This window comes from Scylla paramamosain, chromosome 26 (genome assembly GCF_035594125.1).
Source record: "Scylla paramamosain isolate STU-SP2022 chromosome 26, ASM3559412v1, whole genome shotgun sequence".
Lineage (NCBI taxonomy): Eukaryota > Metazoa > Arthropoda > Malacostraca > Decapoda > Portunidae > Scylla > Scylla paramamosain.
The window spans coordinates 16,592,972-16,618,205 of NC_087176.1; the positions used below are offsets into that span (position 1 = coordinate 16,592,972).

The following is a 25,234-nucleotide window of genomic DNA, read 5'->3' on the forward strand; positions in this document are numbered from 1 at the left end:
TTGATTTAATTTCCTGCCTATCTAAAGTTTTTCAATCTATCCTCAACAGGAAGATTCTTAAACATCTATCACTTCACAACCTTCTCTCTGATCGCCAGTATGGGTTCCGTCAAAGCCGCTCTACTGGTGATCTTCTGGCTTTCCTTACTGAGTCTTGGTCATCCTCTTTTAGAGATTTTGGTGAAACTTTTGCTGTTACCTTGGACATATCAAAAGCTTTTGATAGAGTCTGGCACAAAGCTTTGATTTCCAAACTACCCTCCTACGGTTTCTATCCTCTCTGTAACTTCATCTCAAGTTTCCTTTCTGACTGTTCTATTGCCGCTGTGGTAGATGGTCACTGTTCTTCTCCTAAATCTATTAACAGTGGTGTTCCTCAGGGTTATGTCCTGTCACCCACTCTCTTCTTATTATTCATTAATGATCTTCTAAACCAAACTTCTTGTCCTATCCTCTCCTACGCTGATCATACCACCCTGCACTTTTCCACGTTTTTTCATAGACGTCCAACCCTTCAGGAGGTAAACATATCACGCAGGGAAGCCACAGAACGCCTGATTTCTGATCTTTCTAAAATTTCTGTTTGGGGCAGAGTAAACTTGGTATTGTTCAATGCCTCAAAAACTCAATTCCTCCATCTATCAACTCGACACAACCTTTCAGACAACTATCCTCTCTTCTTCAATGACACTCAACTGTCCCCCTCTTCTACACTGAACATCCTCAGTCTGTCCTTTAATTATCATCTGAACTGGAAACTTCACATCTCATCTCTAGCTAAAACAGCTTCTATGAAGTTAGGTGTTCTGAGACGTCTCCGCCAGTTTTTCTCACCCCCCAACTGCTAACTCTGTACAAGGGCCTTATCCGTCCATGTATGGAGTATGCTTCACATGTCTGGGGGAGGGGGTTCCACTCATACTGCTCTTCTAGACAGGGTGTAATTAAAAGCTTCTCGTCTCATAAACTCCTCTCCTCTAACTGACTGTCTTCAGCCTCTCTCTCACCGCCGCAATGTTGCATATCTGGCTCTCTTCTACCGCTATTTTCATGCTAACTGCTCTTCTGATCTTGCTAACTGAATGCCTCCCCTCCTTCCGCGGCCTCGCTGCTGGTAAACTCTGGAACTCTCTGCCTGCTTCTGTATTTCCACCTTCCTATGACTTGAATTCCTTGAAGAGGGAGGTTTCAAGACACTTATCCATCAATTTTTGACCACTGCTTTGACCATTTTATGGGACTGGCATTTCAGTGGGCATTTTTTTTTATTAGATTTTTGTTGCCCTTGGCCAGTGTCCTTCTTACATAAAAAAAAAATAAATAAATAAATAAACAAAAATAAGCAGAAGGATTAGAGGTCAGGAAAAGATGAAGAATATTGGGCGTGTCTCCAAGACGGTCAGGAATACGAGTAGGGTGTTCCACCAATTGCTCTAGGTTGTAGAGGATAGCAAAGTTGAAGGCTAGTTCACCAGGATGGTCAGTGAAGGGACAGGAAAGCCAAAGGTAGTGAGCATTGAAGTCTCCTAGAATGGAGATTTTTGCAAAAGGGAAGAGAGTTAGAATGTGCTCCACTTTGGAAGTTAAGTAATCAAAGAATTTCTTATAGTCAAAAAAGCTAGGTCAGAGGTATGCAGCACAGATAAATTTAGTTTGAGAGTGACTCTGTAGTAGTAGGCAGATGGTGGAAAACTCGGAAGAAGAAGAGCGTGGGCACGAGAGCAGCTTAAGTCGTTGGCAGATAAACGCAACATCCAGCTTTGGATTGAAAATGAGGATAAAGAAAGGAGAAGGGAGCAGAAAAGGGGTTAATGTCATTTGCCTTAGACACTTGTGTTTCAGTGAGGAAAAGAAGATGTGGTTTAGAAGAGGGGAGGTGGTGTTCTAAGTTAGATCTTAGACCGTGAATGTTGCAGAAGTTAATGAAGAAAAAGTTGAAGGGTGTGTCAAGACACTTAGCGTCGTTATTTGAAGAGGTCCCCTCCCCAAATGGGGACTCCGAGGCTGGTATAGGAGTCGCCATGATAATTTTGAATTTTTGAGTGAATGGTGTGTGTATTATTAGGTGAATGTAGTTTTTTGTTGAGGAAAAGGGTTGTCTTTAGAGGGCAGGCTTTGACTGCCCCCTTGTGTTGTGAGACACAAAGAGAAACGTTCAATGAGGTCACAGCGGGGTTTAATGATAAGTTTTCAGCCCCCCTAATAAATAAAACAACGTCCTTTATGCATATTGTCAATTGAAAAAAATAACAATATTATTTATATAAAAGGTGAACGTTCATAATAACCTAAATCTTATTAATTTTGGTAAAGACTGCTCTTAATAGATGCCTATAAGAAACAGAACGCTGATATTTATCTGCATAAATTATATGCTGTCTAGTTTTCTATCTGTTTATCTATGCATATATCAATATATGTCTATCTATCTATCTATGTGTGTATGTGTGTGTATATATATATATATATATATATATATATATATATATATATATATATATATATATATATATATATATATATATATATATATATATATATATATATATATATATATATATATATAGATATATATTTTTTATTTTTTATTTTTATTATTATTATTATTATTATTATTTTTATTTTTTTTTTTTTATATAGAAGGACCACCAGCCAAGGGCAACAAAAATTCAATGAAAAAAAAATAAGATCCACAAATATCCAAAACGGTAGTCAATAATTGAAGGATAACTGTCTTGAAACCTCCCTCTTGAAGGAGTTCAAGTCATAGGAAGGTGGAAATACAGAAGCTGGCTGGGAATTCTAGAGTTTACCAGAGATGGATGATTGGTTAATACTGGTTAACTCTTATTTTAGAGAGGTGAACAGAATAGGGGTGAGTGAAAGAAGAAAGACCTGTGCAGCGAGACCGCGGGAGAAGGGGAAGCATGCAGTTAGCAAGATCAGAAGAGCAGTTAACATGAAAATAGTGATAGAAGCAAGCGATGCAACATTGTGGTGGTAAGAAAGAGGCTGAAGACAGTTAGTTCGAGAAGAGGACTTGATGAGACCAAACACTTTTGATTCCACCCGTCTAGTAGACCGGTACGAGTGGAACCCCCCCCCCCCCACAGACATGTGAAACATACTTTATGATGTTCAGTGTAGGGGATGGGTATAGTTGAGTGTCACTGAAGAAAAAGGGGATAGTTGTCTGGAAGGGTGTGTCTAGTTGATATATGGAGGAACTGAGTTATTGAGGCAATGAACAATACTAAGTTTGCTCTGCCCTAATTAAAAATTATAGAGAGATCAGAAGGCGTTTTGTGGCTTTCTTACGTGAACTGTTTACTTCCTGAATGGTTGGACGTGGAAAAGTTCAGTGTGGTATAATCAGCATATGAGTAGATAGGACAAGAAGTTTGGTTTAGAAGGTCATTGATGAAGAGAGTGGGTGACAGAACAGACCCCTGAAGAACACCATTGTTAATATATTCGGGAGAAAAACAGTAGCCGTATACCACAAAAGTAACAGAACGCTCAGAAAGGACAATGGAAATGAGGTTATAGAGAAAAGGATAGAAAGTGTAGGAGGGTAATTTGGAAATCAAAGCTTTGTGCCATACTTTATTAAAAGCTTTTTGATATGTCTAAGGCAACAACAAAAGTTTCACCAAAATCTCTAAAAGACGGTGACCAAGGCTAATTAAGGAAAGCCAAAAGATCACCAGTAGAGCGGCCTTGACGGAACCCACACTGGCGACTAGATAGAAGGTTGTGAAGTGATGGATGTTTAAGAATCTTCCTGTTGAGGGTATATTAAAAAAACTTTAGAGAAGCGGAAATTAAAACAATAGGGCTGTAATTTGAGAGATTAGAACGGTCATACATTTTAAAAACAGGCTGAATGTAGTCAAACTTACAGCAAAAAGGAAACGTAGATGTTGACAGAGTTGAAAGAGTTTAACTAGGCAAGGTTCAGGCACGGAATCACAGTTTCAGAGAACTATAGGAGAGACCACTTCGAGTCCATAAGCCTTCCGAGGGTTTAGGCGAGGGCATGGAAAACATCATTGCGAAGAATTTTAGTAGGTAGCATGAAGTAGTTAGAGGGTGAAGGAGAGGGAGGAACAGGCACTGAATCATCCAAGGTAGAGTTTTTAATAAAGGTTTGAGCGAAGAATTCAGCTTTAGAGATAGATGTGATAGTAGTGGTGCCATCTGGTTGAAATAAAGGAGGGAATGAAGAAGAAGCAAATATATTGGAGATGTTTTTGGCTAGGTGCCAGAAGTCACGAGGGGAGCTAGATCTTGAAAGATTTTGTCACTTACTATTAATGAAGGAGTTTTTTGGCTAGTTGGAAAACAAACTTGGCATTGTTCCGCGCAGAAATATAAAGCGCATGAGTTTCTGGTTATGGAAGTACCTTTTATGGAAGTACCTGTTGTGGACCACCTCTCTATCATGTATAGCAGGAGAACAGGCTGTTTTAAACCAAGTTTTGGAAAGTTTAGGTCGAGAAAAAGACAAGACACTATCACCTCTATTATGAAATCTGTTATGTACTTGGCACACAAAGACGGGTCTCTGGCACGGAAACAGTAGTTATTCCATGGAAAATCAGCTAAATATTTCCTCAGGTCCAGAGGCAAAACGCCAGAGCACCTTCGTTTGGGGGGATCTTGAGGAGGGACTGGAGCGATAGGACAAAATATAGATATAAGAGTGTGATCGGAGGAGCCCAATAGAGAAGATAAGGTAACAGCATAAGCAGAATGACTAGAAGTTAGAAGATCAAGGATATTGGGCGTATCTCCAAAAAGGTCCGGACTGCGAGTAGGGTGTTAAGGCTAGTTTACCAGGATGGTCAGTGAAGGGAGAGGAAAATGAAAGTTGGTGGTGAACATTGAAGTCTCCAAGAATGTAGATCTCCGCAAAAAGGGAAGAAAGTCATCATGTGTTTCACTTTGGAAGTTAACTCGTCAAAGAATTTCTTACAGTCAGAGAAGTTCCGTGAAAAATATACAACACAGATAAATTTTGTTTGAAAGCGACCCTGTAGTCGTAGCCAGATGGTGAAAAACTCGGAAAATTCAAGAGGGTGGACACGAGAGCAGCTTAAGTCGTTGCACACATAGACGCAACATCCAGTTCTGGATTGAAAATGAGGATAGAGAAAGTAGGAAGGAGCAGAAAAAAGGACTACTTTCAGTTACTTCAGACACCGGTGTTCCAGTGAGGAAAACATGAGGTTTAGTAGAGGAAACGTGTTGTTCTACAGATTGAGAATCATATATAAGACCTCGAATGTTGTAGAAGTTAATGAAGAAAAGTTGAAGGGGGTGTCAAGAGGGGTCGTTATCAGAAGAGGACGCTGGTGTAGGGATCGCCATGATAATTTTGAATTTTTGAGTGAATGGTGTGTGTGTGTTATTAGGTGATTGTTGTTTTGTGTGGAGGAAGAGATTGTCTTTAGAGAGCAGGCTCTGACTACCCTCTTGTGTTGTGAGACACAAAGGAAACGTTCAGTGAGGTTACAACTGTGTTTAATGATAGGCTCACATCACCCCGTGATCCAGTGCTTTAGACCTTACTGGGAGTAACTATCGTTTCGAGAGGTGCCTACTGTCTCCTCCTCCGTATATATATATATATATATATATATATATATATATATATATATATATATATATATATATATATATATATATATATATATATATATATATATATATATATATATATATATATATATATATATATATGTATATAATATCACCATTATATACTTTTCATTATTAAAACACATAAGTTACATACTGCCTTAGATTATGGAAATTTCAGAACTGTAGAATGTGGATCTCATTTCAACATACTGCTTCTTAGTCACCGTAATTGCACCAAGACTGCAAAAATACTTAAGATAGTCATGTCTGGTACTAGATATTGTCTGCATTTCTGAAAGAGAACATGGCTGCTATTTGTTCAACTACTATTTATTACTGTCACACATACTATTGGGAAGTTACAGTCACTGAAACAAAGCCATGTTTCATACTGATTAATGTTAATTACAGTGAAATTGGAAATTTATTATTTTTTTCCTGCTAATGTGATTATAATATTACAGATAACACCACCAACTACCCACACACTGTAGGAAGCCTCATCCCAAATTCTTGTCTGGAGAAGACTTCTTGCTACATGGACATCTTGGTGGAGGTAAGATTCACTGAAAGTGTAGTAATTTCCTTTCATATCTTTTCCTCTTGATCACTGGTTTCCAACATTTGAGGGGGCATCTGAGTTTCATACGCTTCTGCAAGTGGATTTTGGTTTATACCTGATGATAATTACAAGTATCTATTTTCATCATTCTTCAAAAAATGTTTATTGCATGCAATTACGAATGATTTTCTAAGAATTCAGTGACATTATTAATTACATACAAACAAAATTTAATTTCAAGTGTTTACAAATGAACTAAATGTATTATCATTAACTTCACTCCTTATCTCTCGGTAGTGAATCTTTGAAAACTTCCTCACTTTAAGAAAGGTGTTGCCATGTACATTGCTGATTACTCAATTTGTGTAATTTTAAACATTATTACAGATGTTATTGCTTGGGGACATTATTCTGAGTAAAATGTCACATTTCTCTCTTGCTGTATCTAATAAAACTAATTTTCCCCATCTATTTCTTTCCTCCTTGCAGTTAGTCTAAATTCTGATTTACTTATAAATACCCTCTTAAAGGTCCAATCTTTTATTTATTTATTTATTTATTTATTTATTTATTTATTCTTTTTAGGGCTTATGTATTTCTTTTTTTCTGTTATTTAACTTTTAGTGTACAATATCTTGAAAATAGTTTGTATTCTTCCTTACACTTTTCCAAGCTTCTCTTTCCCAAATATATGGTTTCTTCTCTTATCGCCATATATTAATTCCCTCGTGATTTTTATTCTACTCAATTCCTGTGAAAAAATAATTATTTATTAATGAAGTTATGTACTAACATTTAATGTAAATACCTAGTGGAAGGATGAAATTTTGACAATACAGGGAATTTTGTGTTGGGACAATTTAAGATGTGAGTTTACACAATTTTACAGGATGTTCCACAAATGAACACCAGGTCTCCTAAGCTCCAAAGTCCTGCACTTGTTTTTACTGAGTATGGATTACCAGAATTAATGAATCATGAAGACATCCTACTCATGGTAAGCCTGGATGTTGGCAAATGTGGGAGGTAATGGCCGGTATGAACATTGCTGCCTTTTGTTCTGGGGCATTAAGTTGTCTCACACAAACCAGATATTGAGTACCAGTTGTTGCTAACCTAGAACATGAAATGTTCATTATTTGCAGTAACACTGCATATGTTGGATGAACCTAAAAAGGTGAAATGTTTTTTTATATTTTTTTATTTATTTATTTTTGTTTTAAATATGCAATGCACAACAGCTTTTGGGCATGTACCCTGCCATTTCAACTTTCCATCACTGAACGGAAAGCCTTTTATATGGAGGTGTTAATTGCTGCTTTAATGACAGAGTGTGCCGTGTGATAATATTGTCTTAATTGTGTGCTTGATGTGTTAATGCATGGATGTGATTCTCTCTTACGTAGTGATAGTATCTCTAAAATATGTAAAGATCAGTTCCTTTCGGATACTTATTTCTTTAAAGAAGATTATTATTATTATTATTATTATTATTATTATTATTATTATTATTATTATTATTATTATTATTATTATTATTGTTATTATTATTATCATCATCATCGTTATTATTAGTTTCTGTATTATTTTTATTTTTATTTATTTATTTATTTATTTTTCAATACAGCATACATAGGATATTCATTATTTGACTTCATAATAAATAATAAAGTAAAACAGAAAAATATGGTTATATTCATATATCTTATGTTAAAATTCGTTAAAAAAAAAAAAAAAAAAGGTACATAAGACACCCCTGAAAGCGTCTTCTTTGAATATGCTCGTCGCCGAAAGGTGGCAGCACCGCCACTATACTCCAAACTTTAACCTGCACCGGTATTTTCTTTCTATGTGCGTTTCTTGTGTGTGTGTTGGAATAGCGATTTGCCATGTTTCGCCAGATCCAGACGGAATTTCAGCCCGATACTAGTGTCGGCGCGGTTTTTTAATGCGATTAAAAACCCAGGATCAATTGAGGACTGCCGCAGTCTTGAAGATGCCCTCACGTGAGGACTGCCGCAGTATATGGGTTAATGCAGTAAAGGAGGAACACTTTAGTTTCATTTTAAAGCAAATGATGAAATAGACCTTTGTGTAACTGAATATTATTACCATTATTATCATTATTAGGTAGTAAATGTACGTTCTGCATTGTTATCATGTTAGCCAGTAGTATTCATCCACGGCAAAGGAGATGGTTTGTGAGTAGTGGCAACGTGCTAAATCAGCTGGTATCTTCATGCCTGTAGCTCTTCCTCCGTGGAGAGAAGTGGAGTGAGAAGGACGTGCTTTACTGGCCTTTTCTAGAGATATATCCATAAAGTGGAAGGTCAAGTGTGGCTTACCTGGGAATATAGGTAAAAGTCTGTTCCAATCGTTTGGTAACCGGAATTACCTTCATGTGAGAAAACTATAAGTTTACTTACTGAGATGTGAACCTTTATGTCAGGCATCCTCAACCTTTCTTCCATCATTGATCCTCTCGGCATGATGCATTTCTCCAATTATCCTCTTTCTTCCATACATTCCCTTCCTTCCCCTCCTCCCTCACACACACACACACACACACACACACAGCGTAATGTAGTGGTTAGCACGCTCAGCTCACAACCAAGAAGGCCCGGGTTCGAATCCCGGGAGCAGCGAGGCAAATGTGCTACCTTTTTAATGTGTAGCCCCTGCTCACCTAGTAGCAAGTAGGTACGGTATGTAACCCAAGGGGTTGTGGCCTCGCTGCCCCGGTGTGTGGTGTTTAAGTGGTCTCAGTCCTTCCCAAAGATCGGTCACTATGAGCTCTGAGCTCTTTCCGTAGGGTAACGGCTGGCTGGGTGACCAACAGACGACCGTAGGTGAATCACACACGCACACACACACAAACGCACTTAGCCTTCTCTCTCTATTTTATAAAATTAAGTTTAAGTGAATTATTATTGAATTATCAGGTGCATTAATTATTTACCTTTCTGCCATGTAATTTTTTTCATCCAAGGGGTAAATTTACCCTTGTTTGAGAATTACTGTTTTATGTGGTTTTCATTATCTACATAAGTGTAAGGTGTAAATAATAAATATTTATTAATCGTTTAAGACATGTATATTTGTATAACATTTTCAAGAGAATTAAGAAACATTAAACATGCGTTTCAAGCTTTAGCCTAATACGGAAACTAAAGGGACGCTGATATTTTCTCTGTCAGGAGGCTCGACCCGCCAAGGAAGAACCCCACCAGAAGGAGTATGAGGGGACCCTGTATGTGGGTGAAGGTCAGTGCTCTGACTGTCGCAGATAATCCATCAGTCTCCACGTCCTCTTCTATCTTTCGGTGTTGTTTCATTAACAGTTTTCGCTGCTTTATTCGACTATCCCTTTCAGCATCCAGTAGCATCTCTTTCCTCCATTGCTCATACAGCCCAGCCTGCTTAGCGCGAAGAGAGAAATAACTACTTAAAATTAAGTAAACTGTATTCATAAAAAAAATATTCATGTGTGAATGTTGTTACATTGTTAGCAAAGCCCATACTATGGGTGAGCGATGTGGTGAAAATTTATAATGAAATTACATGTGGTGAAAATTTACAATGAAATGACATGGTGTAATGACTCGCTCAACACGAGTATATGGCGTTGATGGTACTTGGCATGGCAAAAAAGCCTTCATTCCCTGCGTTAGATAAGCATATCTAATTTTTAAAGTATCACTTTACTTGATATAAGTCATATTATTTTTCTATTTAAATGTCTAGCCTCTAGGGCTTTCTCTCTCTCCCTCCCTCCCCCCTCTCTCTCTCTCTCTCTCTCTCTCTCTCTCTCTCTCTCTCTCTCTCTCTCTCTCTCTCTCTCTCTCATTTTGATATCAAAATTGTCTCCTGATTGAAGGTTCAATCGTTTCATTTCCCAACATTGTATAAATTAATAAATACACACACACACACACACACACACACACACACACACACACACACACATATATATATATATATATATATATATATATATATATATATATATATATATATATATATATATATATATATATATATATATATATATATATATATATATATGGCGACTCTTACACCAACCTCGGAGTCCGCATCTGGGGAGGGAACCACAAATGTCCCTAGGTCGGACTCCCCTACTGACAACGACCCTAAGTGTCTTGACACCCTCCTCAACTTTTTTTTTCATTAACTTCTGCAACATTCGCGATAGAAGATATAATTTTTCAATCTGAACACCACCTCTCCTCTTCCAAACCTCATATTCTTTTCCTCACTGAAACACAGGTGTCTGAGACAACTGATAGTAGTCCCTTTTTTGTTCCCTCCTACTTTCTCTATCCTCATTTTCGATCCAAAGCTGTATGTTGCGTTTATGTGCGCAATGACTTAACCTGTTATCGTGCCCACGCTCTTGAATCTTACAAGTTTTCCACCGTCTGTCTACGACTACAGAGTCACTCTCAAACTAAATTTATCTGGGCTGTATACCTCTCAACTAACTCCTCTGACTACAAGAAATTCTTTGACTACTTAACTTTCAAAGTGGAGCACATTCTGACTCTCTTCCCTTTTGCAGAGATCTCCATTCTTGGAGACTTCAATGTTCACCACCAGCTTTGGCTTTCCTCTCCCTTCACTGACCATCCTGGTGAACTAGCTTTCAACTTTGCTATCCTTCATGACCTAGAGCAATTGGTGCAACACCCTACTCGCATTCCTGACAGGCTTGGAGATATGCCCAACATTCTTGACCTTTTCCTAACCTCTTAACCTTCTGCTTATGTTGTCACCCTTTCTTCTCCGTTAGGCTCCTCCGATCACAATCTCATATTTGTATCTTGTCGTATCGCTCCAGTTCCTTCTCAGGATTCTACTAAGCGAAGGTACCTCTGGCATTTTGCCTCTGCTAATTTGGGGGACCTGAGAAGGTATTTTGCTGATTCTCCTTGGAAAGACTACTGCTTCCGTGTCAGAGAACCGTCTTTGTGTGCCGAGCGCACAATAGAGGTGATAGTGTCTGGCATGCAGACGTACATTCCTCACTCTTTTTTCTCGACCTAAGCTTCCAAACCTTGGTTTGGAAGGCTTAGGTCGAGCCAGATTCTTCTCATGCTATACATGATAGTGAGGTGGCCCACAAAAGGTACTTAAGCCTTCCATCACCATAATCTCATGCATTTTATATCTCTGCCTGGAACCATGCCAAGTCTGTTCTCCAACTAGCCAAAAACTCCCTCATTAACAGAAAGTGTCAAAATCCTTCAAGATCTAGCTCCCCTCGTGACTTCTGGCATCTGACCAAAAATATCTCCAATAACTTTGCTTTTCCTTCTTTCCCTCCTTTATTTCAACCAGATGGCACCCCTGTTATCACATCAGTTCCTAAAGCTGAACTCTTCGCTCAAACCTTTGCTAAAAACTCTACCTTGGACGAATCAGGATTTCCTCCCTTTCCTCCACCGTCTGACTACTTCATACTACCTATTGAAATTCTTTGCAATGATGTTTTCCATGCCCTCGCGTGGCCTATACCATCGGAAGGCTTATGGACCTGATGGCGTCCCTCCTATTGTTCTCCGAAACTGTGCCTCCGTGCTTACATCTTGCCTAGTCTTTCACCTCTGTCTGTCAACATCTACCTTTCCTTCTTGCTGGTAATTTGCCTACATTCAACCTGTTCCCTAAAAAGGGTGACTGTTCTAATCCCTCAAACTACCGTTTTATAACTTTATTTTCTGCCTATGTAAAGTTTCTTTAATCTATCCTCACCAAGAAGATTTTAAAACATCTATCACTTCACAATCTTCTATCTAATCGCCTGTATGGGTTCCATCAAGGCCGCTCTACTGCTCATCTTCTGGCTTTCTTTATTCTATCTTGGTCATCCTCTTTTCGAGATTGTAGAAAAACTTTCACTGTTGTCTTTGACATATCAAAATCTTTTCATATACAATTTCTATCCTCTCTGTAACTTCATCACAAGTTTAATTTCTGACCGTTCTACTGGTTCTATTGGTAGACGGTCACTGTTCTCCTAAATTTATTAACAGTGGTGTTCCTCAGGATCCCGTTCTCTACCCCACTCTTTTCCTATTATTTATCAATAATCTTCTAAACCAAAATTCTTGCCCTATCCACTCCTACACTGATGATACCGCCCTGCACTTTTCCACGTCTATTTATAGACGCCCAACCCTTCATGAAGTAAACAGTTCATGCACGGAAGCCACAGAACGCCTGACTTCTGATCTCTCTAAAATTTCTGATTGGGGTAGAGCAAACTTAGAATTGTTCAATGCCTCAAAAACTCAATTCCTCCATCTATCAACTCGACAGAACCTTGCAATCGACTATCCCCTCTTCTTCAGTGACACTCAACTGTCCCCCTCTTCTACACTGAACATCCTTGATCTGTCCTTTTCTTATAATCTAAACTGGAAACTCCACGTTTCATCTCTAGCTTCTATGAAGTTAGGCGTTTCTGAGAGGTCTCTTCCAGTTTTTTTTTTTTTTCTCAGTTCCTCCCCCACCCTCAACTGCTAACTCTGTATAAGGCCGTTTTCCGTTTATCTATGGAGTATGTTTCAAATGCCTGGGAGGGCTCCATTAATAACGGTCTTTTAGACAGGGTAGAATCAAAAGCCTTTCGTCTCATCAACTCCTCTCCTCCAACTGACTGTCTTTAGCCTCTTTCTCATCGCCGCAATGTTGCATCTCTTGCTATCTTCTACCTATATTTTCATGCTAAATCCTCTTGTGATCTTGCTAACTGCATGCCTCCCTTCCTCCCGCGGCCTCGCTGCACAAGACTTTCTTCTTTCTCTCACCCCTATTCTGCCCCTCTCTCTCTAATGCAAGAGTTAACCTGTTTTCTAAGTTATTCATCCCTTTTTCTCGTAAACTCTGGAATTTCCTGCCTGTTTCTGTATTTCCACTTTCCTATAACTTGAACTCCTTTAAAGTGGTAGGTTTCAAGACACTTATCCTTCAATTTTTGACCACCGCTTTGGACCCTATTCGGGGACCGGCATCTCAGTGGGCCTTTTTCTTTCTTCTTTTATTAGATTTCTGTTGCCCTTGATCGGTGTCCCATATATATATATATATATATATATATATATATATATATATATATATATATATATATATATATATATATATATATATATATATATATATATATATATATATATATATATATATATATATATATATATATATATATATATATATATATATATATATATATATATATATATATATATATATATATATATATATATATATATATATATATATATATATATATATATATATTAAAAGAGGCAACACGACACCACATCTAACAAGACACCGTTCAATAACCAAAGAACAGCCTAGATTTTTCTTCTCTTTCTCCAAGTCGGTGGTCGCATGACCACCGACTTGGTGGTAGGACTGTGTAGCTTTTATCAGTATATTTAATTTTATTTATATATTTTTTTTATGTAGGAAGGACACTAGCCAAGGGCAACAAAAATCCAATAAAAAAAATATGCCCACTGAAATGCCAGTCTCATAAAAGGGTCAAAGCTGTGGTCTAAAATTGATGAATAAGTGTCTTGAAACCTTCCTCTTGAAGGAATTCAAGTCACAGGAAGGTGGAAATACAGAAGCAGGCAGGGAGTTCCAGAGTTTACCAGAGAAAGTGATGAATGATTGAGAATACTGGTTAACTCTTGCGTTAGAGAGGTGGACAGAATACGGGTGAGAGAGAGAAAAAAGTCTTGTGCAGCGAGGACGCGGAAGGAGGGGAGGCATGCAGTTAGCAAGATCAGAAGAGCAGTTAGCATGAAAATAACGGTAGAAGACAGCTAGATATGCAACATTGTGGCGGTGAGAGAGAGGTTGAAGACAGTCAGTTAGAGGAGAGGAGTTGATGAGACGAAAAGCTTTTGATTCCACCCTGTCTAGAAGAGCAGTATGAGTGGAACCCCCCCAGACATGTGAAGCATACTCCATACATGGACGGATAAGGCCCTTGTACAGAGTTAGCAGCTGGGGGAGTGAGAAAAACTGGCGGAGACGTCTCAGAACACCTAACTTCATAGAAGCTGTTTCAGCTAGAGATGAGATGTGAAGATTCCAGTTCAGATTATAAGTAAAGGACAGACCGAGGATGTTCAGTGTAGAAGAGGGGGACAGTTGAGTGTCATTGAAGAAGAGGGGATAGTTGTCTGGAAGGTTGTGTCGAGTTGATAAATGGAGGAATTGAGTTTTTGAGGCATTGAACAATACCAAGTTTGCTCTGCCCCAATCAAAAAATTCAGAAAGATCAGAAGTCAAGCGTTCTGTGGCTTCCCTGTGTGATATATTTACCTCCTGAAGGGTTGGACGTCTATGAAAAGACGTGGAAAAGTGCAGGGTGGTATCATCAGCGTAGGAGTGAATAGGACAAGAAGTTTGGTTTAGATCATTAATGAATAATAAGAAGAGATTGGATGACAGGACAGAACCCTGAGGAACACCACTGTTAATAGATTTAGGAGAAGAGCAGTGACCGTCTACCAAAGCAGCAATAGAACGGTCAGAAAGGAAACTTGAGATGAAGTTACAGAGAGAAGGATAGAAACCGTAGGAGGGTAGTTTGGAAATCAAAGCTTTGTGCCAGACTCCAAGGCAACAGCAAAAGTTTCACCAAAATCTCTAAAAGAGGATGACCAAGACTCAGTAAGGAAAGCCAGAAGATCACCAGTAGAGCGGCCTTGACGGAACCCATACTGGCGATCAGATAGAAGGTTAAGTGATAGACGTTTAAGAATCTTCCTGTTGAGAATAGATTCAAAAACTTTAGATAGGCAGGAAATTAAAGCAACAGGACGGTAGTTTGAGGGATTAGAACGGTCACCATTTTTAGGAACAGGTTGAATGTAGGCAAACTTCCAGCAAGAAGGAAAGGTAGATGTTGACAGACCGAGCTGAAAGAGTTTGACTAGGCAAGGTGGAAGCACGCCTTCCGATGGTTTAGGCCAGCGAGGGCATGGAAAACATCATTGCGAAGAATTTTAATACGTGGCATGAAGTAGTCAGAGGGTGGAGGAGAGGGAGGAACAAGCCCAGAATCGTCCATGGTAAAATTTTTAGCAAAGGTTTGAACGAAGAGTTCAGCTTTAGAAATAGATGTGATAGCAGTGGTGCCATCTGGTTGAAATAGAGGAGAAAAAGAAGAAGAAGCAAAGTTATTGGAGATATTTTTGGCTAGATGCCAGAAATCACGAGGGGAGTTAGATCTTGAAATTTTTTGACATTTTCTGTTAATGAATGAGTTTTTGGCTAGTTGGAGAACAGACTTGGCATGGTTCCAGGCAGAAATATAAAGTGCATGAGATTCTGGTGATGAAAGGCTTAAATACCTTTTGTGGGCCACCTCTCTATCATGTATAGCACGAGAACAAGCTGTGTTAAACCAAGGTTTAGAAGGTTTAGGACGAGAAAAAGAGTGAGGAATGTATGCCTCCATGCTAGGCACTATCACCTCAGTTATGCGCTCATATATATGCTATGTGCTTTCTGTAGAATGGGGCTTGCCTTTAGGGTTGAAATTTAAATTGCATTGTGTTACTGAGAAAGCAAATGAAACAGGCATCGAGTACACACAGGTCACCAGAAGTTTTGCAGTTCTCCTCACCTTCCTGTAAATACTGTCCTCTCCACTTCCACTTTCATCCCTTAGCGTTGCCAATGTGTAAACCGTCTGCTGTGAGCTGCCTCCGACTCGTATCAGAAACACATCCCATTAATCAAATCCTCTACCTCGGATACGAGTCGAATCAGGTAGGGCGATTCACGCAAAGTAATGGAGAAAAACGAAATAAATAAAGGGACTGTCGGTCAGATTATCAGTCTGTGAAATTTTAACAGGTAATATCCTCTGTTTTTTTTTTTTTTTCCGTGCGAGAGGGTGCTCCCTATAGTATTGGTACTCTTGTAAGTTATTTAAACATTGAAAACTGGAGAATTAATACCTTTTACATATACTGAAAAGATTATATATATTCTGTGATTCATATTGACATAAACAATGTTTGATATGGTGATATACACTACGTTTATCAGAAAATAACATCCGAGTCTTGTTGCCAGCCATGAGCCCGCCAACCTCCAATTACACTACAGCCACATCAGTATAAAACAGTATATTCACTTTACCTCAGTAAAGTTGGCAGTGAACATAAGTAAGGAGCAGTTGTAGTACACTGCTCCCTAGCTATAAGATTGCGCTGCGTAAAAAAAAAAAAAAAAAAAAAAAAAACAATAGTAATGAGTATAGCCAGTGCATTATAATTGGTCGGTAGGGGAGACGTTCCTGCCAGCCATCATTTCACAACAGCCAAAGCAAAAAAAACACATATATGTACAGTACATTGCAAATTTATATATAAAAATAGTAAATAAATAAAAACATTACACGATAAATGGGCGAAAAGGTGCATAGAAAATCCTACGATTTACAGCTAAACTGGAGGACAATGTGGATACCGCTTGCTGTGGCTGCTGATGGAGGGAGGACAGGGGACCAAGTGCTGGGTGGTGACAGCTCTGCTTGGAACAAGGATGATCACATTGCGCTTCTCCAAGAGTGAAAAAAATAAAAAAATCGTTATCATTATCGTAAGACGCCTAGAAAGTCTTATCTGAATCTGTAGTCAATTACTAACACAATAACGTGGAAAAATTATGTAGTAAAGTATGAACTAAGCGATGGTGGTGCTGGGTTGCTTTTCGTGCAGGAGCGCCACTAGTCTGTTTTTCTGCCACCCGACCTTTCTATGCGCTGCGGGAGGAGTCTTCTGCTGAATGGTAATACCAGTTCATACACTAAGAGTGGTTTCCACGCGAGAAGGGGGAAGAGGTTATTTGATAATCTGGCTGTGTACCTCTGTAGGAGTGATTGTCTTAGTGACAGGTGTATGCTGCCTTCTATTTTGTAGATTTATCGCAACAACACCGTAACAATACCGTAATGTAGTCATTATCACAGTACAGCTGTATCTAACTTACCTCAGTAATAGCCATAATTTTTCTATCCAATTGAATTTTGAATGGAGCATCGTGTGGTATTGGCCACGCGGAGGTAGCAGGAATGATACTCTCTCTTCCAATGTATATAGAAGAAGTACCATCTATTCGTGTGAAATATTGGGCCACAAGCAGTTGTAAGTATTGCAGACTTCCCAAGTGGGCTCGCCTGAAGAGAGAAATGCGGTCAACAGGCATAGAAAAATACTGAGTAGCTTATATTTTTTTGTAATAATAATTATAATGCTTACTTCATGGTGAGGGCATCTATCAAGCCTTCTCTGACATCCACTCCCACATGCATCAGGCGGCCGAGAGCACTGAACGCGGCATACTCAGACTTGCTGAAGAAATTTTTGTACGAAATTCCATAGGACTCAATGCTGGCTCTGGTGATCATGAAACAATGGATTAGTGTCCTTAGAATATATGTGTTCAGTTCAGCGTATGCATGCCACGCATTTGCATCTTTTGGAAGACTAAATGCAACCAAATATTTCCGTATGCATCCTTGATACAGAAGACTGTTTCGTTTCGCTTCAACAAGACAGTCCATTTTCAAAACTGAATCATTATTCATGTTTTCTGTTTTGTTTGTTAACCAAATGGCGTCAGATAGAAAGAACGTAATTAAGGAATGAGTTTGCCTTTCTAAGAAATAAATAAGTAAATGAATACATGAATACATAAATAAATAAATAAATAAGTAAAAAGTACAAAAAAAAATAAAAGACTGCAGACACGTGTTCATAAACATTATGAGAATTATGCTTAGAGTTCTGCTTGAAATTGTGCTTATCCAAAGACAGGCATAGAATTTGAGCAGAAAAGCAGGTACAGTATTAAATGGTTGCAATGCAAATCAATAAAATACTGCATTTATTCGTTTCATATTGTTTATGCAGTGATTATACATTCTTATGGGAAAAATAATAAAAAAAAAATAATAATAATAATAATAATAATAATTATTATTATCATTATTATTATTATTATTATTATTATTATTATTATTATTATTATTATTTGCCTTTGATTATGTAAGGATATCTGCATTTTATTTATTTATTTATTTATTTTATTATCATTATTTATTTATTTTTTTTAATGAACTAAATTCCCCGCAAGGCGCGAGTATTTTATCTCATTGTTTACAGCCTTGTGCGCGGGTCTTGATGACTCCCATTCAGCAACTCCAGTCCCTTCCTTTCTTTTTTCTTTAGTTGGATGAGATAACGACCCCAAAGGCAGAAAAGGCTAACAGAGGAAACACAGTTGTACTGATGAGACGTTCCTCTTCGCCCCGGTAGTATGTGGAAAGAAGTGGCCTCAAGGGGCACTCACTCACCTAACAGCACCCCCTTCCCACCAAAAAAAAAAAAAATGTTCTCTTTTACCAAGAAGGTAAATGAGACACGACAACAGAGTTGAGGATGGGCCAAGGTCATCATTGCTACTAATTAAGACAGTGTAATGGGGAATTTCTGAGAAGCGACCGGCACCAGGCTGCAGCACTATGCCATAAATTACGAGCAATTTCGATTTTCTTTTTTCCTATAGATCCATTTTCACCTTCACACCTTATTCTCATCAAACATCAGTTAGATGATATCTCGTCTTTCAGCTAGATGTCACTCCTCATTCTACGGGAGTGCTATCTTGCGTTTCTTGAGTACGTATTTTTATCCACCTGCTTGCTAGGCTTGTCGCCCATTCTACGCACGTATTAATGTATTTAGCGTATTAAAAAATAAATAAAAAAAGAATATATATATATATATATATATATATATATATATATATATATATATATATATATATATATATATATATATATATATATATATATATATATATATATATATATATATATTTTTTTTTTTTTTTTTTTTATTTATTTATTTATTTTTTTTGTTTTTTGTCTAGATAATGACAAAGTTTCACTGAATCCATAAAAACAAATACTAGAGTTGCTATTCTGGTGTGCATGGAACATTGAAAAAGAAAATGCATGTCTAATGTTTTTGCCATTGAAAATACCATATGGCATAGAACCACTTCGTAGTATATGGAAATAAGAAAAAAAAAAAAATCGAAAATCGGCAACTCGCGTGATATGGCGAGAATGATCGTAGAGGGACGTATGACACTACACGGCCCAGCAGAGCCCTTGACATGGTCTCTAAAACCATCAACGTAACTTACTTAGATTAATGGTAGCAACATAGTCATGTTTCGTGATGTGCCTGTGATACACTCTGTTGGCTGCAACTGGACGCCATTTGCCTCTCCTAACAGCAGCTATCCACCGCTTCCTCATCTCACCATCGGTAGGAAATTTATGTCTACCACCAAGGAGGCACACAGCACATTGACAGCATGGCCGCAAATCCTTGTGACACCTGAGAGAAGTTTGCTTCGGTATGAATGTCCGCGACCACTCTCACCATGACTATCGCTTCAGGAGTGACTTGAGAGAATAGTTGCCTAAAATGACTATATACATTATACACGATGTCACTGAGTATGGTTTGTCATACTAAGTAGTATCACCCTGTTTCTTATAAGTTTGAGTCTGTAAATTAAATAGCTTGTACTGTACCGTATATAAAAATAGTGATGAGTATACCTGCCGATATCGATGGAATATGAACTTTTACAATTTTTTTCTCGAAATTATCAATGCTAAATAAAAATATTTCTATGTATAAATTCGGAAAATGCTAACTACACTTGTATGCACATGGAAATTACAGTAACAAAATTTTAGGTTAGGTGAGTGTATGGCTGGGTGGCTTAGCTTACCATAATTTTCCATTATCACTTTCATTTCTGGACTTAATGAATCATGTAGGGCTTCATGTAGGGCTCTCTTAGGAATCTCCCATCAGCTTTGTAAAGAGGAGTCAGTAGACACCTACCGAAACAATGACTACTCCCGGTGAGGCCTGAAAATATGGATCAAGGGGTACTGTGAACTTATCAATAACCCAGATGTGATCTCACTGAAAGTTTCCCTTTGCGAAACACAACACAAGGGGTCAGTCACAGGCTGCCCTCTAAAGAAAACTCCCTTCCATCACACAAAACTAAATGCACTTAATTAAACACACACCTTTCACTCAAAATTCCAAATTAATATGGCGACTCCTACACCAGCCTCGGAGTTTCCATCTGGGGAGGGGAAAACAAATGTCCCCAGACCGGACTGTTCTTTTTTTTTTTTTTTATCTAGAAAGGACACTGACCAAGGGCAACAAAAATCCGAAAAAAAAAATGCCCACTGAAATGCCAGTCCCATAAAAAGGGTCCAAAGCGGTAGCCAAAAATTAATGGATAAGTGTCTTGAAACCTCCCTCTTGAAGGAATTCAAGTCATAGGAAGGTGGAAATACAGAAGCAGGCAAGGAGTTCCAGAATTTACCAGAGAAAGGCTTGAATGATTGAGAATACTGGTTAACTCTTGCGTTAGACAGGTGGACAGAATAGGGGTGAGAGAAAGAAGAAAGTCTTGTGCAGCGAGGCCGCGGGAGGAGGGGAGGCATGCAGTTAACAAGATCAGAAGAGCAGTTAGCATGAAAATAGCGGTAGAAGACAGCTAGAGATGCAATATTTCGGCGATGAGAGAGAGGCTGAAGACAGTCAGTTAGAGGGGAGGAGTTGATGAGACGAAAAGATTTTGATTCCATCCTGTCTAGAAGAGCGGTATGAGTGGAACCACCCCCCCACACATGTGAAGCATACTCCATATATGGACGTATAAGGTCCTTGTACAGAGTTAGCAGCTGGGGGGGTGTGAGAAAAACTGGCGGAGACGCCTCAGAACACCTAACTTCATAGAAGCTGTTTTAACTAGAGATGAGATGTGAAGTTTCCAGTTCAGATTATAAGTAAAGGACAGACCGAGGATGTTCAGTGTATAAGAGGGGGCCAGTTGAGTGTCACTGAAGAAGAGGGGATAGTTGTCTGGAAGGTTGTGTCGTGTTGAAATATGGAGGAATTGAGTTTTTGAGGCATTGAACAATATCAAGTTTGCTCTGCCCCAATCAGAAACTTTAGAAAGATCAGAAGTCAGGCGTTCTGTGGCTTCCCTGCGTGATATGTTTACTTCCTGAAAGCTTGGACGTCTACGAAAAGACATGGAAAAGTGCTGGGTGGTATCATCAGTGTAGGAGTGGATGGGACAAGAAGTTTGGTTTAGAAGATCATTAATGAATAATAAGAAGAGAGTGGGTGACAGGACAGAACCCTGAGGAGCACCACTGAACAGTGACCGTCTACCACAGCAGCAATAAAACGGTCAGAAATGAAACTTGAGATGAAGTTACAGAGAGAAGGATAGAAGCCGTAGGAGGGAAGTTTGGAAATCAAAGCTTTGTGCAAGACTCTATCAAAAGCTTTTGATATGTCCAAGGCAACAGCAAAAGTTTCACCAAAAACTCCAAAAGAGGATGACCAAGACCCAGTAAGGAAATCCAGAAGATCACCAGTAGAGCGGCCTTGACGGAACCCATACTGGCGATTAGATAGATGTTTAAGAATTTTCCTGTTGAGGATAGATTCAAAAACTTTAGATAGGCAGGAAATTAAAGCAATAGGACGGTAGTTTGAGGAATTAGAACGGTCACCCTTTTTAGGAACAGGCTGAATGTAGGCAAACTTCCAGCAAGAAGGAAAGGTAGATGTTGACAGACAGAGCTGAAAGAGTTTGACTAGGCAAGGTGCAAGAACGGAAGCACAGTTTCGGAGAACAATAGGAGGGACCCCATCAGGTCCTGGCCTTCCGAGGGTTTAGGCCAGCAAGGGCATGTAAAACATCATTGCGAAGAATTTTAATAGGTAGCATGAAGTAATCAGAGGGTGGAGGAGAGGGAAGAACAACCCCAGAATCGTCCAAGGTATAGTTTTTAGCAATAGTTTCAGCGAAGAGTTCAGCTAGAAATAGATATGATAGCAGTGGTTGAAATAAAGGAGGGAAAGAAGAAGCATAGATATGATAGTAGTGGTTGAAATAAAGGAAGGAAAGAAGAAGCAAAGTTATTGGAGATATTTTTGGCTAGATGCCAGAAGTCACGAGGGGAGTTAGATCTTGAAAGGTTTTGACACTTTCTGTTAATGAAGGAGTTTTTGGCTAGTTGGAGAACAGACTTGGCATGGTTCCGGGCAGAAATATAAAGTGCATTAGATTCTGGTGATGGAAGGCTTAAGTACCTTTTGTGGGTCACCTTCCTATCATGTATAGCACGAGAACAAGCTGTGTTAAACCAAGGTTTGGAAGGTTTAGGTCGAGAAAAAGAGTGAGGAGTTTACGCCTCCATTCCAGACATTATCACCTCTGTTATGCGCTCAGCACACAAAGACGGGCCTCTGACACGGAAGCAGTAGTCATTCCAAGGAAAATCAGCAAAATACCTCCTCAGGTCCCTCCAACTAGCAGAGGCAAAACGCCAGAGGCACCTTCGCTTAGGGGGATCCTGAGGAGGGATTGGAACGATAGGACAAGATACAGAGATGAGATTGACATCGGAGGAGGCCAACGGAGAAAAAAGGGTGACAGCATAAGCAGAAGGATTAGAGGTCAGGAAAAGGTCAAGAATGTATCTCCAAGGGCGTATCTCCAAGACGGTCAGGAATACGAGTAGGGTGTTGCACCAATTGGTCTAGGTCGTGGAGGATAGCAAAGTTGAAGGCTAGTTCACCAGGATGGTCAGTGAAAGGAGAGAAAAGCCAAAGCTGGTGGTGAACATTGAAGTCTCCAAGAATGGAGATCTCTGCAAATGGGAAGAGAGTCAGAATTGCTCCACTTTGGAAGTTAAGTAGTCAAAGAATTTCTTATAGTCAGAGGAGTTAGGTGAGAGGTATACAGCACAGATCAATTTAGTTTGAGAGTGACTTTGTAGTCGTAGCCAGATGGTGGAAAACTCGGAAGATTCAAGAGCATGGGCACGAGAGCAGGTTAAGTCAATGTGCACATAAACTCAACATCCAGCTTTGGATCGAAAATGAGGATAGAGAAAGTAGGAGGGAACAGAAAAGGGGCTGCTGTCAGTTGCCTCAGACACCTGAGTTTCAATGAGGAAAAGAAGATGAGGTTTAGAACAGGAGAGGTGGTGTTCTACAGACTGAAAATTAGATCTTAGACCGCGAATGTTGCAGAAGTTAATGAAGAAAAAGTTGAGGGGGGGGTGTCTTCGACAGAAAGGCAGTCCGACCTGGGGACATTTATGGTCCCCTCCCGAGATGGGGACTCCGAGGCTGGTGTAGGAGTCGCCATAATAATTTTCAAATTTTTGAGTGAAGGGTGTGTGTGTTATTAGGTGCTTGTAGTTTTGTGTGGAGGAAGAGAGTTGTCTTTAGAGGGCAGGCTGTGACTGCCCCCTTGTGTTGTGAGACACATAGGGCAACGTTCAGTGAGATCACAGCTGGGTTTAATGATAAGTTCACAGCCTCCCTGAACAGTGCTTTAGACCTCACTGGGAGTAATTATCGTTTTGGCAGGTGTCTACTGCCTCCTTCTATCGGTATCTCTAGTATCGACCCTAAGTGTCTTGACACCCACCTCAACCTTTTCTAAATTAACTTCTGGAACATTCGTGGTTTTACATCAATTTTTATTTAATCTGTAGAACACCACCTCTTCTCTATTAAACATCATCTTCTTTTCCTCAATGAAACACAGGTTTCTGAGGCAAGTGACAGTAACCCCTTTTCTTTTCCCTCCTACTTCCTCTATCTTCATTTTCGATCCAAAGTTGGATGTTGTGTCTATGTGCGCAACAACTTAATCTGCTCTTGTGCCCAGGTTCTTGAATCTTCCGAATATTCCAACATCTGGCTACGACTAGAGAGTTACTCTCAAACTAGATTTATCTGTGCTATATTCCTTTCACCGAATTCCTCTGAGCATAAGAAATTCTTTGACTGCTTAACTTCCAAACTGGAGCACATTCTCACTCCCTTACCTTTTGCGAATATCTCCATTCTTGGAGACTTCAGTGTTCACCACCAGCTTTGGTCTTCCTCTCCATTCACTGACCATCCTGATAAAGAAGCCTTTAAATCTGCTACTCCACGACCTAGAGCAACTGCTCCAACACCATACTCGTATTCCTAAACATCTTGGAGATACAGCCAACATTCTTGACCTTTACCTTACCTCTAATCTTCCTGCTTATGCTGTCACCCTATCTTCTCCGATGGGCTCCTCCGACCACAATCTCGTATCTGTATATTGCCCAATCGCTCCAATCCCTTCTCACGATCTCCCAAAGCTAATGTGCTTCTGGCGTTTTGCCTCTGCTAATTTTGGGGACCTGAGATGGTATTGTGCTGATTTTCTTTAACATGAGTATTTCCTTCGTGTCAGAGAAACGTCACTGTGGGTTGAGCGCATAGCAGAGGTGTCTGGCATGGAGGCGTACATTCCTCACTCTTTCTCTCGACCTAAATCCTCTAAACCCTGATTTAACACACTGTTCTCTTACCATACATGATAGAAAGGTGGCCAACAAAAGATACTTGATCTTTCCATTACCTGAATCTCTTGCGCTTTATATCTCCTCCCAGAATTATGACCAGTCTTTTCTCCAACTAGCGAAAAACTCCTTCATTAATAAAAAGTGTCAAAATCTTTCAAGATCTAACTCCACTCGTGAGTTCTAGCACCTAGCCAAAAACATCTCCATCTGCCATCTCATCTATTTTTAAAGCTGAAGTCTTCGCCCAAATCAAGGCTCTCTCTGCCTTGGATGATTCAGGGGTTGTTCCTCCCTCTCCTCCACCCTCTGACTACTTCATGCTACCAATTAGGATCCTTCGCAGTGGTGTTTTCCATGCACTCGCTGGCCTAAACCTTCAAAAAGCTTATGGACCTGATGGGTGTCCCTCCTATTGTTCTCGGAAACTGTGCCTCCATGTTTGCACCTTGCCTTCTCAAACTTCTTCAACTCTGTCTATCAACATTTAC

The 25,234-nt window shown here is 39.3% G+C and overlaps 1 protein-coding gene across 1 annotated transcript; it reads right to left on the minus strand.

The window, feature by feature from the left end:
* Positions 1–9,310: 9,310 nt before the first annotated feature.
* LOC135113845 (uncharacterized) lies at positions 9,311–24,307 on the minus strand. The gene is made up of 4 exons (XM_064029465.1): positions 24,231–24,307; positions 17,521–17,658; positions 17,252–17,438; positions 9,311–9,624 (listed from the first exon to the last, which is right to left on the minus strand). Exons 1-4 carry the CDS (start codon positions 24,305–24,307, stop codon positions 9,376–9,378), a joined length of 651 nt encoding a protein of 216 aa, XP_063885535.1. The 3' UTR covers positions 9,311–9,375.
* Positions 24,308–25,234: the final 927 nt, after the last annotated feature.